This window comes from Antennarius striatus, chromosome 15, assembly GCF_040054535.1.
Source record: "Antennarius striatus isolate MH-2024 chromosome 15, ASM4005453v1, whole genome shotgun sequence".
Classification (NCBI taxonomy): Eukaryota; Metazoa; Chordata; class Actinopteri; order Lophiiformes; family Antennariidae; genus Antennarius; species Antennarius striatus.
Genome location: NC_090790.1, coordinates 1908661 through 1927655, shown reverse-complemented (window position 1 = coordinate 1927655; position 18995 = coordinate 1908661). Strand labels below are relative to the sequence as shown.

Genomic DNA, 18995 nt, shown 5'->3' with positions numbered 1-18995 from the left:
TATTTAAATGGCTCGAGTTATCAGTTAATTCAGACGTATTTCTATTTCTTTCAGACTGTTGCTGCTTCAGATTTAGCAAGTTAGACATAAAAGTACGGTTTCTTTCAAAAATTTTTTACAGTATAATAGACAAGGTTTAAATGCAGTTATTGTAATTAAATACTGTAATTATATTCTGGTGTTTAAAGGATTCTGCGTATTTTCATGTGAAGAAACCTTACAACTCCAAAATGGCTTTCTGGTAAAACCAAACAGCCGACCGTTGATTGAAGAGTCAGAGAGTACAGTGATTGATTTTTAATGGCTTGATACACAACTATATAAAAGTTCATAAAAATTCATGCACTTTCAGTGTAAATTCATTTTGAAATATAGAGGAAATGTATATACAACAGTGTGAACCGTAACAGTGACTTCATTCAGTTGGGTGGTTCACTACAAATATACTTGGCTGCATAGAAACATTAACATTATTATTGCCTACATAGAAAATAAAATTAAAAGTTAAAGAAAGATTATGTAAAAAGTCTAGTTTTACTCAATAATCTAACAAGAGCTTCTACTGAAAGACAACTCTTTTTTTAGACTTAAGTTGGTTTCTTCCAACTGATTTCCACACACTGAGGCAAAAGAAGTAGCACTAGTCAATAAAACTACCGTTAAAGAACTTTCCCTTTACCAATGTTACATTCTGAAAGCATTATTGTGAAAGATCTATTACACAAAGTCACACACAGAACAAAAAAATGCCTGAGTTGATGGTGAGAAGTAGAGTTAGAAATCCCAAAAGCCTGAGGAAAAAAGACCACTGATTCACTATTTTACAAAAAATTTACAACAGAAGGAAAAACAAACAAACATACAAATTGCTCCAAAAAACAAAAGAAAAAAAGCAATTCAGGTTTGTTTGTATTTTACACCCAGGACATTAAATAATCCACACCAGGTGGACAGAAGAACCTGCTGAGGAAATGAGACATGCTGTAAATGAGGTACTTGAGGTGGTTAGCCTGAGCCCTGACTGGATTAAACCAAGATGCTTCTACATCAGCTCGTCATCGGATTCGTTCCACCACCCACTTCTGGAGTTAACACTTAAATTAAGGTATTATCTAATAACATTAATCATGATGGAGCGACAGAGACAAACAGATGAACACAGAAACAGTCAAATACAGGATCCAGTGTCGTGGGTTGGTGGAGGGGGGGTGAGGCAGCACTTGGGGGTCGACCGTGTCCGTTTTACAAGGTTAATAAATGTTTATAAAAATAACAAAATTGTGCTGCATGCTGTCGACTCTACACAACCATGTAGCTTTAAACTCTTAAATACAAAAATATGCCTACATTTTTATCTACTGCCTGGTTCCAGCGGCTCCTTGGCGCTATTCTCCCGGAGTTTCTGAGATGAGCTGTAGCTGAAGCTGAAGCTGAAGCGAGGAGGTGGCAGCCATGCTGAACTGACTGGTACGTAGCGCTTCAGGCAGCTTCAGGGGGGCGGAGTCCACGCTTCCTGTAAGGCATCGGCTGTTTAGCTGTGAGTCTATGGCTGCTACCGGCAGACCGACGAGGTCTCTGTTACGACTTTCGGCTGCTCCAGATTTGCTCCGGTGTGCTCTTGTGGTCCGACGAGTAGTCGAAGGGCGAGCGGTGTCCCAGGGGCGAGCGGGAGTCGTAGGGCGAGCGCTGGTCTCGGGGGGAGCGGGGCCCGCTGGCCGAAGCTCGCTGCTCCGTCTGCCAGTCCGAGTTGTAGCGGTAGGAAGAACGGTGGTCCGACAGGGGGTGGTCCTTCACCTCCAGACGGTGGTCTCTGCTGGAGCGGAACTCCTCCAGCTTCCTGTGCTTACTGTCGTTGTAGTACCTGTAAAGAGAGCGGATGCCACTTATATACAGGTGCGCTCCCTAGTCCAGAAAATACGGTACATTTAATCAGACGCAGAATCAATGCTTTGATCACTTCTCTGTCTGTTTGGAGGAATTCTGGGATTATCCCCTTAAATAATAATTTTCACAAGTTAAATCCTTTTTCCATTCAGGTTCCACCAAAACGATCTCCCCCCCAGTCTAGATTAGCTGATTCATTTTGATTGATCATAGCTGATGTCTATGGCTAACAGACAACTCAAACCAGACCCATGAAGCACTTTTCATGCCGTTCTTTTTGATTAGACCAATAATCCTCACCTGTCTCTGTCTCTCTCTCTGTCTCTCTCTCTGTCTCTCTCTCTGTCCCTGCTGTCCGGTCTGTAGTGGTCTCTGTCTCGGTGGTCTTTGCCGTTGCTGAAGGAGGTGTAGGGTCTTTTCCTGGAGTCTGCGGGGGGTTTTCTGAGGGAGTCTGAGCCGTGCCTCTCCTTACTGTCGTGGTATCGCCCTGAGGACTGGTGGCGCTCCGAGCTGCAGCTGTCCCTGCTGCTCTCGTCCTGCTGAGAGTTGTCCCTCAGCCTCTCGATATCTGGAGGTGAAGACCACAAACGAACCCAGTCCAGTGAGCCCAGCAGCAGATTCCACACCCCAGTCTGTGTCAAACAGGAAGTGAGCGTACCTGCATGTTTGTAGCCGTGGGTGTTCGTGTTTCTAGTGTTCTGCTCCATCGCCTGAAACACACAATCAACCAGTGAGTGTTGGGGTGACGTGACTCAGTGACCGCTCCAGTGCAGACCCCCACTAACCTGAGCGCTCTCCTGTCTTTTCTTGATTGCATGCTTGTATAACTTATGCAGCTTCCTGGCATCAAACTCGGTGAACTTGGAGACGAATATCCACAGGTTTCTGTTTGGAAGACAAACACCATCAGGTTAAAACACGTCCAGGAACACCTGAACGCTTCCCCCCCAGGTGCGCACGGACTTCCTCCACTGCTTGATCTGGTCGGGGTTGGAGTACTCCTGCAGACACTCGGTGATGTGGTCTCCGATCTTGATGAGACACTGCCGGGTGTGTTCCAGCTGCTCGCGCTCCGACAGGCCCTTCTCCGGTCGGTCCAGCTGCTTCAGCGCCGCCTTCACCGGCCGCATCCTCTCCTTACACTGCAACAGAACGGCAGCTCCATCAGAACCCTGAGCGGCCAATCAGATCACAGCACGGTGTGGATGGCGACGCCCACCACGCTGAAGGTCCTCTGGTCCAGCTCCTCTGACTCCTCAGACATGTTCTCCCCACCGGCTGTGATGTGGACGCCAACGTCAGAAGCTTTCTTCGTTCGCTCCCGGACCTCCGTCTTCACATCGATCTGAGGAGAAACCAGCGTCTCCTTTAGCTTTTATTCAGTTCTTTTAAAGAATAAACCTACAAAGCTGAAGGAGTGTTTACCTTCTCCATGCTCTCTTCCTGTTTATACACTGCCTCCAGGGGCTTGGTGTCTTTCTTCTCTTTGGCCTCCTTCGTCTCCTTGACGTCCCAACCTTCTTCCTTCTTCTCCTTTTTGTCTTCCTTTTTGATCTCTTTGATTTTATCTTCTATTTCTCCAGATGAAGAAACCTCTTCCTGCTCTGCATCATCATCGTCATCGTCGTCATCATCGTCGTCGTCGTCGTCATTCTTCACGACCACCATCCGGTCTGCCCGGCCCCGTCTGGTCAGCGTTTTCACTGGAGTCACCACCTGGAACAGGTTTGGACAGAGACAGGAAGTCCAAACTGTGTGTCACACCGGAACAAACACACAACTGAACAAGTGTGTAAACACAAACACACCTTTTCCTCCTCGACGTCTTCATCCTCTTCCTCCGACCTCTTGTCTGACGAGGGTTCTGACGACGTGCTCTTCATCACGTCATCCGTCTTCGTGGACTTCAGACTTTTGTTCTTCTTACTTCTTGGTTTCCTTTTGCGTGAATTTGCCTACGGGGGCACAAACACGTTTCAGCTGATCCGTATCTGGATGCATCCACCCTGTCTGGGGTAGAAACGGTCTGATCTCCACTACTTACTGCCCCTGCTTGTTTCTGTGCTTCTCTTTTGGCCAGGTCCTTGCTCAACAACTTGATGAGGTAGTCTGCTCTGGTCTGTAGCTGTTTGGCCTGTGGCTTCTTGTCGGGGTCGTCTGGTAGAAGCTGATCAATAACAGATTATTTTGTCATGTTCACGGCCCAACAGTAAAATGTATTCTCTGTACATGTATTTTCTTTTCTCCTTTTGTTAAATTGAGTTTGAATCACTGACTCGGTGTGATATGAAACACACACAAAAGCAGAAGGAAACACCTTCTGATGGTCCCACAATCAAACACGTGACCTTGAACACACCTTGTGTGTCAGATTGAGGTCTGGGTCCATCTTGATCATCTCCCAGCTTCCGTAACCGTACTCGTAGATTCCAATGAGGAGGCTGGAGTCGTCCTCCTTCCCCCACTCGATGTCAAAGTGGGCTGCTTTGGAGTGGCACGGGATCATGTACCTGTCAGGACACACACATGTATTCTGTCACATCATATTGGGTCAAAGGGTTAATTTACACCTATAACAAAAAAAAAACTGTCCTGAGTGATCACTACTCAATCAACTTCATACTTCATAATTAACGGTTATTTTCTGACATCTGATTTTTATCCCTCACCTGTGAGTGACCTGTGAGTGACCTGGACCTGAGTCCACATTTACAGGACGATGTCATTAACAAACCGGTTCACTTCCAAAACGAATCATCACCGATCGTTTATTATTACGGCGTCACTGGTGAGATTAAATCCTCCTGTCTGCTGCTGTTTACTGACATCTAGTGCTGAGATTATTCCCCAATGACCTCCATCACTAAAAATCCTTCAGGCAAATAATTTGGAACACGTGTCAAACTCAAGGCCCGGGGGCCAAATGTGGCCCTCCACAACATTTTATGTGGCCCCCGAGAGAATAAAAGGTCAGAGCGTCTAAAAATAAATAGATCAAAAGTATGCTTTGAGCAAAAACTACATTTCCCACAATTCAGCCCATTTTAACTCGTTGTGAACAAAGTTAACGTCCTAACTTGTGTCTGATGTTATTTTTCTTTATTGATTGATAGTTTGATCCTTGATTGATGGAGTTCTGTGGGTTTAATAACCTGACAAATGAAAAGGATTTATGTTAGAACAGAGAAACAAACAAACATGTTTTTTCTGTCTAACTGTAATGTTTGGAACTAGAATCAGTCAGAAATTCAGTTATTTAACATTAAGGAGTAGTTACATTTAGTTACATTACATTTAGTTACATTACACTGAGTTACATTTAGTTACATTACATTTAGTTACATTACACTGAGTTACATTTAGTAGTTACATCTGGCCCTTTGAGGACAGCCGTGATGCTGAAAATGAGTTTGCCCCCCCCCACTCTAGAGTGAATGCTGTGGTTGTACGTGGAGCCTTACTTCTTCCTCTCCTCGGGGTCGGCAGGAATGGCCTTGTGAAGAGGAGCCAACTCTTCCTCGTGTGAGATGACCAGCTTGGCGTTGACTTGGACTCCAGAGATCCTGAATGTCGGGCCTTTAACTTTCCCTCTTCTGCCTCCTGTAAATTACAGAACGACGATCAGACTTCCCGTTTAAACAGCACAGATCTCCTTCAGATGAAATGAAACCGTCAGAGACACGTCTGTCTGGATCCCCCTACCCGATATCTTCTCGGGTCCACAGGGGTTTTCTCGTAGCGTTCTGACGCAGCCGTTGTGAACCGTCTCCGCCAGACGTTTCAGGTCATGTTCAGACTTATCCACAAGTTCCGCATCGCGAGCGATAGCATCCAACCTGGGGGAGGACACATGTTGTACCGACCGGCCTGTTCTTTACTCATCTTGGTAACAATCATCTGATGCTCCTTACCTTTCTAGGGGTCCTCCAAACTTTTTGTAACTCTTGACAAACCTGTGTGTAGATTACAGACACACCATCATAAAGGGAATCCAGCCAGAGGATTGGGTGACTTTCTCCGTCCTCACCTCCGTATCTCAGCGTCGCTGAAACCCTTGATGTTCTCTCGTGGAATGGTCCGAGGCCGTCCTCGTTTCTTTGGCCTCTTTCGGTCCGAGGGGGAGTCGCTCTCTGACCCAGAGTACCTCCTGATCCGACTCTGCCGGCCCTCGCTGGAGTTAAAACTGATCTGTGAGGACAGAGCAGGTTCAGTGAGTGGAAAACAGAAACCGGTTGAAGCAAAAGCAGGAAATACCTGAAAGAACGAGCCCTAAATCTACTACATCGACCTCTTCCGTACCTGTTTGGCACAGTTCCTCATGCGTGGCAGCAGATAGATTTCTTCTAGCTCCTTCTGCCTCTCCTCCTCTTCCATCCTCCTCCTCTGCTCCTCGGGAATAATATCGTCCCAACTCCGCTGACTGCGTTCAGAATCGATGTCTATTTCCTCCTCCTCCATCATGGAGAAGTTGGCCACCTGTAGTTCAGGATGAAACAAAACCACCTGGTGATGGATGAACTGAACTATGGCGGTGACATCAGGTGTGTTACAGGTGGTGTTCCAACCCGCTCGCATCACCTGGAACCTGTTTTTACCTTGAACTGAGAGAGCAGCTCCTCCCCCACCGTGGAGGGTCCGGGGTCGTTCTCCCTGGTCTCAGCTCTCTTGAGGATCTCATCGATATCCATTTCCTGCAGTGGACAACAGGGGGTGAGGTGCTTGTGTACTTATGTTCTCGTGTCAGTTTGTACCAGCAGGTATCTGACGCCTCACCTGAGGCTCCTGCTCTTCACCCTCTGGCTCTTTAAAAAGCTCCTCAGCTCCAAACTTGAGGATGGCAGACAGTTCCTCCTTGTTGAACGGTGCAGAACTACATAATAAAACACAAGAGAAGATGATGATCTTCATGATCTGATCTAATCTGAAACAGAAAAGCTGTTTGTCTCAGCAGCTCTGTCATCTGAAACTCAAACTGGTCCCGTCTCCTTGCCTGGAGGGCGCGGCCCCCGTGTGCAGGACCGTCTTCCCTGTGGTGTCCATCCTCTGGATCACCAGGTGGTCCAGCACCATCTTCTTCTTCGCCCTCTCGATGATGTCTTCCTCCACCGAGCCCTTCGTCACCAGACGGTAGATGTTCACCTGCCACACCAAAAGACGTGGTTACGATGGGTTACGAGGAGATTCTTCACTATGTCCAGGAAGAATACGGGCTAATACCACATTACATGAAGATGAACAAGACAAAGAAGAAGAATTAAAAGAGAAACGTTTGAGCTCAAAGCTCTGATTGAATTTTCCCCTGAAAAAGCCGCTGTTTATTAATGCTTTTGTGATGTTGATGTTTTTTACTTGAAGCGTACGCTTCAGGTTCTTTATAAAGTTATTCGGCTCTGTTTGCAGTTTGTTTTTCTTTAATTTTCTTTAATGTTGAGGTTCGTGTTTTAAATTAAACCATAAAAATCGTGGATATAAAACCCAGCCTGGACTTAGGTTTGGGTGTTTTAGAGGAAATTGAACACCCGTACCGCTGATAATTTGTATTGAATATCCCTGATTTATAACGTGTTGTGATGTTTTGCTGTCTGCCTTTTATCACTTTACTCTTCAGTAATATTAATGTTCTCTTTAAAGTTAAGGAGTAAACTGTTCAACTGTGACCCATCAGTGTCTCGGTTCATTCTGCCCCCACCTGTCTCTTCTGTCCGATCCTGTGGGCTCTGGCCTGGGCCTGCAGATCATTTTGGGGGTTCCAATCTGAATCAAAGATGACGACCGTATCGGCGGAGGCCAGGTTGATCCCCAGTCCGCCCGCGCGTGTCGACAACAGGAAGCAGAAGTCCTGGAAACAGGGAGGTGGGTCAGTATGAGCCCAAACTGTCTTCACTGCACCCCCCACACACACAGAACTCACCTCTGAGCCTTCAGCGTTAAAATGGTCCAGCGCCTGCTTCCTCATCTCACCTTTGATGGAGCCGTCTAGTCTCTACACATTGGGACATTTGATAAAACAGAACAACAGATTTACTTTCATGTTTTGTAGGTAAGGTGAAGGAAAGAAGCCTCCTGTCGTGAATGTCACGTGAAAAAGTAGGTTATCCACCTGGAAGAGGAACTGCCGGCTCCTCAGGTACTCCGCCAGGATATCCAGCATCCGTACCATCTGGGAGAAGATGAGAACTCTGTGGCCTCGCTCCTTCAGGCGTCCCAACAGTTTGTCCAACAGGACCAGCTTCCCACTGCTGCGGATCAGTTGCTGCAAGAACAGAAGGGGGGGGGCTCACGATTACTACACGGTCCTCTCAAAGTAAAACAGACAAAATACCCGTCTTTTACTGAAAGAAAAACCTAAAATAGTCATTGAAATAATTTGAAATTGACAATGTGTGGGAGGCTGATCCTAAAACGATGATAGTTGTGCTTCAGGACTTTGTATCTCTGCTCGTCAGTAAAACAAGCCGACCTGTAGGGCTTCAGCTTTGTTGAGGAAGTCGATGTCCTCTGGGGGTTTGATCAGGTAACAGTGGTTACAGCACTTCTTCAGCTCCATCATGATGTTCAGGAAACCAGACGTGCTGCCTTTGGTCCCTTTACTCAGAGCCTTGTAATTCCTGGTCAGAATCCATCTGAGCACAAACACATGAATAATCACACGTAATGAAACATCACAGGGCTTTCTGGAATAATTCATTATAATACTATTAATAATAATAGTAATTTTCCTGGAGGTTAAACAAGGTTTTGCTGACCCACAAGGGCTGATAAAATTAATAACACATTTTTTTTGGTTCTGAATATTAAAAACTCATACTTTTTGAATTTTTATATTGATGGAGCAGCGCTGCATAAAATTATAGATCTACTTTTCTATTAGAGGACAGCTGTAGCCGCTCTGCTAGCACAGCTTCTAGAAAACGACACTAACTTGTATGTATTACAGTTTATCTGATGGGTGTGTCGCTCCCAGCGTTTCAGAGGTCGTTCCTCGTGGGATATTTGGTCTCACCCGTCTTTGGTTTTTTATCATTCACAGGAGACGCTGATCTGAAGGAGGCATCAGGCTCTTACTTGTAATACTGTTTCTGTATAGCGCTCATCTCCACACGGAGGATCTGCTCCACTTTGGCAGGAAGTGATTTCTCCACATCCTTCTTGACTCTGCGCAGAAGAAAAGGTTCCAGCTCTTTGTGCAGACTAGTGTAGCCCGAGTCCCTTCCCTTACCATGCTCCTCCTCAAACAGCTCCCAAGAGTGGAACCTCAACAGAGACACAACATCAAACTGTTAGTGTTACGTCACTGAAGATGTTCACGCCTCACCTAGTTTTATGGACAAAGGCTCATCCTAACACCTCACGTTTCACAGAGATTTTAGGTGACCAGTTTTCTTACATTAGGAGTGTTGATCTGACTGTAACCATTACAGCTACATATTACTGTCATCTGGAGGGACTCTAACATACTGGAACTTAGAGCTGGTTTAATGTTAAATGGTACTCTGGTGTTTGTATCGTCTGGTGTCTCTGAGAGCTCGACAGTGAACAGCACCACATCTGGTTCAGTTCGCTGCATCCTCTGTTAATGTGTTTGTTTCTATAAAACAGACGTTTGTGAATGGAGTGAACCACAATACAGACACAGGAGGCCCACCTGATGAAAAAAGGACTATTACTTCATTTGTGTGACATTTAAAGAACCGAGGAGAATAATGGTGAGGAGTGTGCTCCGCTTCACCTGGAACCACAGCTGAGAACGCTCTGGCTCGTTTCTGACGGCGGCGAGAAGGAACCTTGAGTGTAACAACGGGTGTGACCTACTTCTCTGGCATAATGAAGTGCAGCAGGGACCACAGCTCTTTCAGGGAGTTCTGCAGCGGCGTTCCTGTGATCAGCAGCCTGTGATTGGACTTGAAGTCAATCATGGTTTTGTAGAGGAGAGAGTCATCGTTCTTCAGTCGGTGCGCCTCGTCCACACCGATGAACGCCCAGTTAACCCCGCCCAAAAACGACTGCAGACACACACATGGGTAGAAAGGCTTGTTACCGATCAGACATGAAGAGGATCACGCAGCACACGCGTGACACGTGACACCCTGACGGAGATGCTGACCTTGTCTTTGAGGAGGATTTCGTATGTTGTTAGGAGGATGTTAAACTTCATCCTCTTGCTGTGGACGTGCATCCACTCGTGTGTCCGAATCTGTTCAAGGAAGAGACGGGAGAGAGGAACGCATGCTTTAAAAGTCATTCAAAAGACTATCGTGTGTGTGTGTGTGTACAGGTGTGTAATCATACCATGTTCCTGCTGCTGATGTCTCCCAGGTAGACCACCACGTTCATCTGCGGGGCCCAGAGCTGGATCTCTCTCTGCCAGGAGGTGAGCGTGGAGAGCGGCACCACCAGCAGGAAGGGCCCGTACAGCTGGTGGTCATTAAACATGTAGTTGAGGAAGGAGATGGTCTGGATGGTCTTTCCTAAACCCATCTCATCAGCGAGGATGCAACTGTTGCCTCTGTGAACAACATGGGATGGAGGGGGACAGCTGCAGTCTTTGTGACATCAACACTCCAGGACAAAGCATGCTGGGAACTCAGGTTGGTTCATACTTGCACCAGGAGTGAGCCATCCAGTTCAAACTGTCCAGCTGGTAGTCCCGGAGCTCCAGCCCGTCGCTCCCGATGTATGACGGCTGCTTCTTCATGGGCATGAACCTCGGTCTCTGCTTCAACACCTGCAAGAGGAACAGAATCCACTCTCCATGTGACGCCATGTGACCTGCGTTTTCTCTCTCTAGTCTTTTCTTTCGTTTCCCCCCCCAAAAGATTCCAAACAAACAGCCCAAAACCAGTAACTTCAAACTGTGTTCATCCCAGCAGCTGGTTAGGACTGGGTCAAAGTTCACTTAACTAACTGGAAAAACGCGCGTGCCGTCAGGTGGGGCTGACATCAAGCTGAAAACAGCGTTACCTTACAGTCTTTGGATGGAATCGTCTTGGACTGGTTTCTGCTCATGTAGTCATCGATGCATTTCTGGAACTTCTTGGAAATCAGAGCTCCGTCCTCCCAGCTGCACTCCGAGTAGGGTAACCCCTGCCACTTGCACAGGTAGTCTGGGTAACCAGCGGCCGACTTCTGATTGGAATGTCCTGTGCAGAAGGTCTGTTTAGTTCTACCGGTCCATGTTTGTGTGTTTTTCATGCGATAAGTTGTAAATAGCTCACCGATGATTCGCTCCACCAGCTGATACTGGGAGTGCAAGTCGTCCATCAATTCTTCCTGACAATTGAAATACTCTATATCCTCTGGGGACGCGCTCTTTAACCTGGGGACAAGGACAAATATCAATGTCTGACCAACCAAGACGTTTCCAGCTTGTAAAGAACGACGGCTTCAAATCCCAGCAGACTGAAAACTAAAGTTAGGTCTGAAAACAGTTACTGCTGTCCCACAATGCATTGCCTTCAATGTGATTCACCAACGTCACGACAACCTTTATATGTTGCAGAAATCATGGATCGCTACAGCAACGGAACAAAACGTGCCACCCCTATCAGACGACACCAATCAGAAGTCTGTCGTCCTTAATCACTGCCCGGTACGAACCTGTGTCGTTTAAGTTTCATTTACAGGATTTTCTGCACTATAAGGCACACTGGATTATGAGGCACACTGGATTATAAAGTACACTGGATTATAAAGTACACTGGATTATGAGGCCCATAGCTGCACCTTATAGTGCCGAAAATACTGTAATTACTTTTACCTGTCATGTTTGGTTGTGATATTTGTCTAAGCTGTTAGAACCTAACAGTGTGTATCATTAAAAGCTCTGCATTCTTTAAACAGCTCTAACCATTTCCTTTTCTCCTGGTCCTTCTTCTTGAAGTTGTCCAGTTTCTTCATGCCTTTAACGTTCTGTAACTTCAGCGTCTCCTCTGTCTCCCAGGTGTTGTGGATATGAGCCCAGTTCTTCCACTTGATCAAATACTGGAGCTCCCCCGCCTCTTTGTTGGGATTGAAGTTGGCATTGGGGTCCCCGTCTGCTTCGACAGTGTAAACGGTGGTCGCGCTTCCTGTTGCTGTTGGAAAAATGAAGTTGAAATACAAACACAGAAGGTTTAAGGTGTTTTTTCCATGTAGCTCTTAAAAATAAACCTAATCCTGAGATGAACTCCAGGACCAGCTCAGTGAGTCAGACATCGTGGCAGCAGTAACACATCTCCTACCTTTCTTCCTTCCTATTCTGCTGTCCATCACTCTCTCCAGTGTTTCAAACTCGTCTTCTTCGAGCTGGGGGACGTCTTCACCGAGAACTTCCACCAGGTCGTCTGAGTCCGTCTTCAGCTCCTCGTCCTCCTTGTAGCTGATGTTGACGGTCGCCTGCCGCCGCGGCCCCGCCGACGCCACCTTTTTGTAGCAGTCGTCCTCGTCCTCAGAGGATGAACCCTTCTGGGCTTTTTTCCTCTGGATGCTGCTCTTCTTTCCATTCCGAAAATTCATCCTGAAAGGGAAATGAAGTGCAAGAGTTGAACTGAAGCCACTTTTTGTCATTATCGAGAGTCAAATGCTGCGGTGAGTGAACCACAGAAGCAATGGAAGCCTGGCACCCACATAACGAAACATTCACTTACTTGGTTGGAGGCTTTCTGCTTTTGATTTTGTGACTGGGTTCGTAGTCCGATACCGTTTCATCACTGTTGTCCTCCGCTGACGAGTCCGATCCAGAGCCGCTCCCTGAGTCAGAACCTGATCCAGAATCAGAGGAGCCTGAATTTCTTCTCCTTTTGGAATCACTCGACGAGTTCGAGTCATCACTACTCGACGAGTCCTAATAAAGGTAAGCATCAAAGAATTTACATTCAGTTCGGGTCATTCAAGCATCTGAGATGTCAAACTTTGACTGAGTAGTTCCCAGTCACAAAGCAGCGACAGGACATGTCAGGATGTGTAACCAACCTCATCAGATCCACTGTTTGAGGAGCTCTGTCTCTGTTTCTGCTGCTGAAGCTGTTGTTTCCTGAGCATAGCAGATCTCTGCACTGCTAGGATGCTTGGGTTGGACTTCCAGAACTGATATAAACGGGTAAACAGGCAAAGAACAAGTTAAATCAGACATAGTAATATCCTCTCACTGTTTATCACCCATAATAATTGAGAAACTAGCACCTTTTATTTGATTTTTACCTCGGCTCCATCGATGTTTGACTTATTTGGTTGCTCCGTCTTCTCCTTGGGTTTCTCAGTGTCAGAATCTGATTGGCTGCCCGAGTCTGAACCACTACCTGAGTCGCTGCTGCCTGATTGGCTGCTGCTGGAGGAGGAGCTGGAGCTGGAGCCGGACCCCGACCCCGACCCTGATCCCGACGCAGAACCGGACTCATCGTCAGAATTACTGCATGAAGAGACAACACATCACATTATAGACAAAGCCCCGACATTGTCAGTCAACAAGTCTTTCCTAGTTTGAGATAAGACAAGATATTTTTTAATTCCAGGTCCATGTGTTTTCCATGCCTGTGTGCTCGAGAACACACAGAGCGCTGCTACCATCTCCTCTGTGCGTGTAGCCCATCCAGTTTATCATCTAGCGATGTTTGTATAGAGAATAGTGTGAATGTGTAGAAGAAAGTGTGTGAGGAAACCCACGTAGACACGGGGAGAACATAAAAACTAGACAGCAATCCTTTCTTTAGTAAAGAAAGTGGGGAAAAACAATGCCAGATCTTCTCCATCATCTGAACCCACACCAACATTCAACGGGGTCCGTTCTGGTCCAGAATCCATCCTCACCACCAAATTTGATGTGAATCCGACAAGCCAACAGTCAGAAAAAGAACCAGTCCTGCAGAGTAACATGAAATAACTGTCTACAGACAAAGATACCCCCTTACAAGAAAACCTGTGTCAGTGTGGACACACCATCACTTCCATTACAGCAGAATAACAGCAGAAATACCTCTGCCAAAAATGAACAAATATGTACTACTTAATGACGAGATGCACACCTTTATGTTCCTACAAACCATGTGTGAAATTTAACTGAATTGTGTCCATCAAGTCTCGTGATGTCGGTCCACCCTACCCGTTATCAGGAGCCACTCAGAGGCATGAAGGACCCCTGTGACCCCTGTGGTTTGTTCAAAGTGAACCAGTCAGGGTGTCACAACAACACCCCGTTGTGCATCTTCAGTGTACGCTCCCACATTAAAAGGTGTGACGTACGACACGTGTGAGCGTCACGCTCTCATCATCCTCAGTTCAGCATCATCTTCAAATAACACTTCCTGCTGCCGCTGTAGTTAAACCCCCCCGTTTTAGTCGCACACCTGAACACATGACTGCATCACATGACGCCCACCTCAGGGCTGTTATCTTTAAAGTTATTGTGGCAGTAGCATCTGTCAAAAAAGGTTACGTACTGTCTCAGTGCAGTTTGTAATGCTGTGAAATGTAAACAGCAGATGAGCACAGATTAACAATAAAAACAACAAGGTCAACATCAGTGGCAACATATAAATGACAATGTTCAACACAAACAGTCAGGAAACAGAGTTTTTCAGCATCAAGTGCACTAAATACAATTTCCTCCGGGATTAATAAATTATCTATCTATCTATTTATCTAAATGACTTCCATGGTTTGAGTTCTTCTCGTTGCATGAATGCTCTTCCTTTTTCTTTCACCCAAAATCATGGTGGTGCTCTAACAGTGGGAACGGCAGGATGATGCTGGTGAGGATGGTACACTGTGGCGTCTCTGCCTCCACCTGCCTCATAAAGGTATCAGTACTCGAGAAGCGATCCTTGTTTCTTTTACTGATATCTGAAGTTGGTTTTATTACTGACATCACTCTGCTTCTGAGGTGATGCCCATCAGTGTCACCTGCCTGCTCCCCTCTGCTGTGTGTCGCTTCACCCACTGTGCTGTCTGACAGGCAGTCAGGAGAGTGGTCTATGTTTTATATTTTATTGACTCCTTTTTGTGTACATGCCAAATGTATACTCACTAGTATTAGTCATATCGTGTGATAGAACACTGTGATGCATTATTATGAGATACGGTCGCTTTTATTACCTTGATTCTCCACTGCTGTTGCTGACACTTTCATCTTCATTGCGTCCAGCCATATTAAAGTAAAAAAACAACAGACTTGTCCGATAATCTTAATTATCTCCCACGTCGGTGTCCTTTAAGAGAAGACAAACATCACCATTACAAATGAAACGTCCCACCACGTTTGTGTAGTATTTTTTAAAAAGTTGATAAATTGTAGTCATAGCATGGTTTACTAGCACTGATTCAACGGGACTTTATTAATGCTCTATCTGAAGACATATCGGCCCTGGTAAGAGGAGAATGGAGCCACAGATCCTCGTGTTTACACCGAACAGCGCATCCGCATCCAACTTCAGCCAACGAGCTGTCAGTGATTCAGAACGATATTCAAGTTAATTATTCCCTGCATTTTATCGTGGGGGGGTTATGCACCCAAAAGTTCACCAAAACACGTATTTCTATCATAAAAACGTCCATTTTAACGCGCTGGAGCGGAGCTGCGCTGATGGATGCGAGAGCTGCTCGGATCTAATCATTAACTTTGTCCGCTCACAGCGGAGGCCTGTCGGGCCTGCAGCGTGTCCGCGTCCCTTCAGCTCCGTGTTCAACACGGATCATCAGATTAGACCTCAGAGGAAGGCGAAGGAGTCTCAAAGAAAACTCTTCGCTCTACATTTTCATTATGAATTCCAGGTAACTTCAATCTTAGCGTGGCTACAGATTAGCCTGTGGCTAACTAGCTGTTAGCGGCTAGTGACGCCAAAACAAGCTATTGGCGGGGGACGTGGTTCATACAAGCACGGCCAACCTCCACACAAACAATACAGGCCTTTACTACGAGAACGCCACTTTCCTAATTTATGCTGTTCACGTTTTATTGCTCCACACTGATAATCATACCCGTGAACAACTCTCGACCTCATGATTAACTGCACCAGCGTTTATTTATCGTTGTTTTGGTGTTCTGGTCTGAAAATCACCAAAAAGGGGGAAATGAACAATTAACGTTACTGTTGTCGTCCAGCTACGTGGGTCATCTTTAGAACCCGGACCGGTTCAACAATCAGCTGCTTTGTTCGACATGGAGTCAAAGGTTCCAGATCCCAAAGTTTACCGGGTTGTCAGGGGGAGCAGCGCTAGCTAGCCGCGGTCCTCTGAAGCACGATGCTAGCTAAGGAGCTAACAGAACGAGAAAACTTTGCGGGAGTTCATTTTCTCGGGGAACTGCTGGAATGTCCGTTTTTCGGTTGCAGTGAACACCCAGCGGTAAACGGCACACCACGGCTGACCGTGTACACGTCGCTAGACGCGGTGAGTGACCAAACGACACGGAGCGTTCTACGTCTTCATTCCCGGAGCCACAGACCGAACGAGCAGCCCGAACTTCACGCTCTTCCATTTTATCTCCATTCGCCGCACTTCTCGCGCTTTTAGCAAATCAACATGAAAGTTAGCTTACTTGGTCGCTGAACTCTGGAACTCGATGCTATTTGCAGCTTTTTACTAGTTTGCTGACCGATAAAATCCAGTAAAACGGTAGTTTGGGTCGGTCTTTCCGCCTCACAGATCCTCTTCTTTTATTTAGCTAGCAGGCGCTGACAGCTAACCCTAGCTAGCCCCGCTATCCCCGGTGAGGGCGAGCAGCCCCCCAGCGCCTCGGGACGATAGGACGGCTCTAATGTCCCCTCCCTCCCGAATCAACAAGCTCCTGTTTTCCGTTTTCAGTGCTGAAAAAGTCTAGCAGTCTCCAGTCAACTGCAACTGTAGAAAGATAGCATTTCAATGCAGGCTCTTCCGACGACCGGCCTCCGCCATGACGCCGAAGGTTCACTGAGGAAACCCCGGACGGTGACGTCACCACGGCGCCTCTGAGCTCGCGGCAGCGAAAACATCTGGAGGCGCGGATGTAGGAGGTCTGGGGGGGGGGGGGGGGTCACCGCGGGGGCCGTGGGCCGCGGCAGGGGGGCCTCCGCACTATAAGGCGCACCCGAAAGCCTGCAGTTTTTTCAAAAGCCGGCCGTGCGCCTTATAATCCAGTGCGATTTCTACATGAAAACCGGTGACGTGCGGTGAGGTTCATGACGAGCGGTGAGGTTCATGAGGAGCGGTGAGGTTCATGAGGAGCGGTGAGGTTCATGACGAGCGGTGAGGTTCATGACGAGCGGTGAGGTTCATGACGAGCGGTGAGGTTCATGACGTGCGGTGAGGTTCATGACGAGCGGTGAGGTTCATGACGAGCGGTGAGGTTCATGACGAGCGGTGAGGTTCATGACGTGCGGTGAGGTTCACGACGAGCGGTGAGGTTCATGACGTGCGGTGAGGTTCATGACGTGCGGTGAGGTTCATGACGTGCGGAAAACAAAAGAATGTCTGCACTTGACTTGCTAATGGATGGTAGTTTAGTGTCACTTCTTCTACGGCCGAGGAAGAAGACTCCTCGGTCAATCCCAGGGATCACCAGCACCCCCTACCATGAGGCAGGAGAACTGCGTGCCTCACTTCGTGCCTTTTCGCTCAACTCCAGAAAGACGTTACACACATGCAGTTGTTGATAAAAAAAACCACTACATTATATACATTATCTAAATTTAGTTCATAGAGCAAACGTGTTTGAACACTTTAATAGCGACATACAGAGAGATAGAATAATGGTCTCACTGTTTAGCTACCAGCACAGCTAGACGAGCCATTGATCAATCCACGGTGAGGCTCGTCTGGCTGGTGTCTGACCACAGGTCTCTGATCAGGATTTCAGTGGTAAATGTGAAAATTCAGTGATTTTGAGTAAAAATTGCCTAAAATTGGTGGCGTTAGATGGAAAATAATTTTATAATACACATCACTGGATAAATATAACTATTCTATCTATCTATCTATCTATCTATCTATCTATCTATCTATCTATCTATCTATCTATCTATCTATCTATCTATCTATCTATCTATCTATCTATCTAATTTATTTTTTTCATTTTTCTTTTGTTTCTTTCATGATGGCAGGTGAGGCACGACCTCCCCTGACCTCACACCACTGATGAAAACTGTTTTAAAATAGGCCACTCATTGAAGGTGCGCCTTATAGTCCAGTGCATCTTATAGTGCAGAAAATACTGTACTTTATGAGTGAGATCTTTTAAATATTTTAAGCGTTCATATCGTTTTTGAGGTTTTCAATTCAGGATATATATTGAAAAATCGCCAGCTGCATGCCTTTTACCTTAATACTGCCATCTCTATTGAGCAGACCATGTTTAGTTTGCCTTCTTAGCCATTATTCTTCAAAAGAAGTACATAGTGGTAAAAAAGAAATAAGAGAAGTTATTTCATACAGGTGAACTTTAAGGCGTAAGAAAGTTAACCTACCAGGGTGACCTTGATTGGTCGCAAAAAGGAGGTCACTCAAGAAGTCCGGTGATGTTTAAGCTTTGTCTTCCTCACTGATTGCAACTTTTTTTAGGACTCCTTGATCCCTGATGGAATCAAACTACCGTCTATACGCTGCATGACCACGACCTCAAAGCTCCAGCTTCAAAGCATCGATTAGTCTTCCTCCTCCAGAAGCTCCAACAGTCAACTTTGGTTCCATGGCTCCACAGAACAGCATTCTAAATTTTTGGGTCTGATTTAGACAGCCTGTAGAAAAGGTTAAATATGTCACATTGAGTGATTTAAATTGTGTGATTTTTTTTTCATAAAAAAAGCTGTGAAATAATATATTTTTCCCAATAAACAACATATTTGAGGTTGAATAATATTGACTGACACTACAGTCATGTTATTTCCTTTATTTCTCATCATGTATGTGTCCGTGAGTGGTAATGTGATGGGAGTCACTATTCAGGCGATTTATGTCTATGAAACCGAAAAGCGAAGTAACACCGCCACCTGCTGGTGAGAGGTGGTTATCACGCTGCATTAGCCAAACAGTACATTTTAAATCTGATGGGCTTTTTTTCTTAATGGTTTAAAATTCAGATTATCTCCTGTTTCAATTGTATAATACAATTAAAGACGTAAATTTGTTGTAGCGATCATCATCGGTCGGCTGGTTATTATTGACCA

At 46.1% G+C, this 18995-nt stretch overlaps 1 protein-coding gene across 2 annotated transcripts; it reads right to left on the bottom strand.

Annotated features, from left to right (window-relative positions):
* Positions 1–288: 288 nt before the first annotated feature.
* chd1 (chromodomain helicase DNA binding protein 1) lies at positions 289–16750 on the bottom strand. Of its 2 annotated transcripts, XM_068334457.1 has the most exons (36): positions 16394–16750; positions 14953–15065; positions 13063–13270; positions 12835–12948; positions 12510–12706; positions 12105–12379; positions 11732–11957; positions 11100–11200; positions 10846–11024; positions 10485–10609; positions 10174–10390; positions 9989–10078; positions 9697–9887; positions 8950–9138; positions 8345–8507; positions 7985–8137; positions 7796–7867; positions 7574–7723; positions 6875–7023; positions 6658–6754; positions 6480–6575; positions 6184–6360; positions 5912–6072; positions 5796–5837; positions 5587–5720; positions 5346–5484; positions 4244–4394; positions 3929–4051; positions 3693–3839; positions 3310–3600; positions 3104–3229; positions 2848–3026; positions 2670–2769; positions 2543–2594; positions 2185–2452; positions 289–1861 (listed from the first exon to the last, which is right to left on the bottom strand). In XM_068334457.1, exons 2-36 carry the CDS (start codon positions 15003–15005, stop codon positions 1579–1581), a joined length of 5418 nt encoding a protein of 1805 aa, XP_068190558.1. In that variant the 5' UTR covers positions 15006–15065; positions 16394–16750; the 3' UTR covers positions 289–1578. The 2 variants fall into 2 exon arrangements, with proteins under 2 accessions (XP_068190558.1, XP_068190557.1); XM_068334456.1 differs by having other exon boundaries at positions 10846–11200.
* Between the last annotated feature and the right edge of the window lie 2245 nt (positions 16751–18995).

Excerpts from the sequence above, each read along its gene's own strand:
- chd1 (XM_068334456.1), bottom strand. The coding sequence starts at position 15,005 with ATGGCTGGACGCAATGAAGATGAAAGTGTCAGCAACAGCAGTGGAGAA. Across the intron at positions 8,138-8,344 it reads ACAAAGCTGAAGCCCTACAG|CAACTGATCCGCAGCAGTGG; the intron begins GTCGGCTTGTTT and ends CTGTTCTTGCAG. Across the intron at positions 7,868-7,984 it reads GCCGGCAGTTCCTCTTCCAG|AGACTAGACGGCTCCATCAA; the intron begins GTGGATAACCTA and ends CCCAATGTGTAG.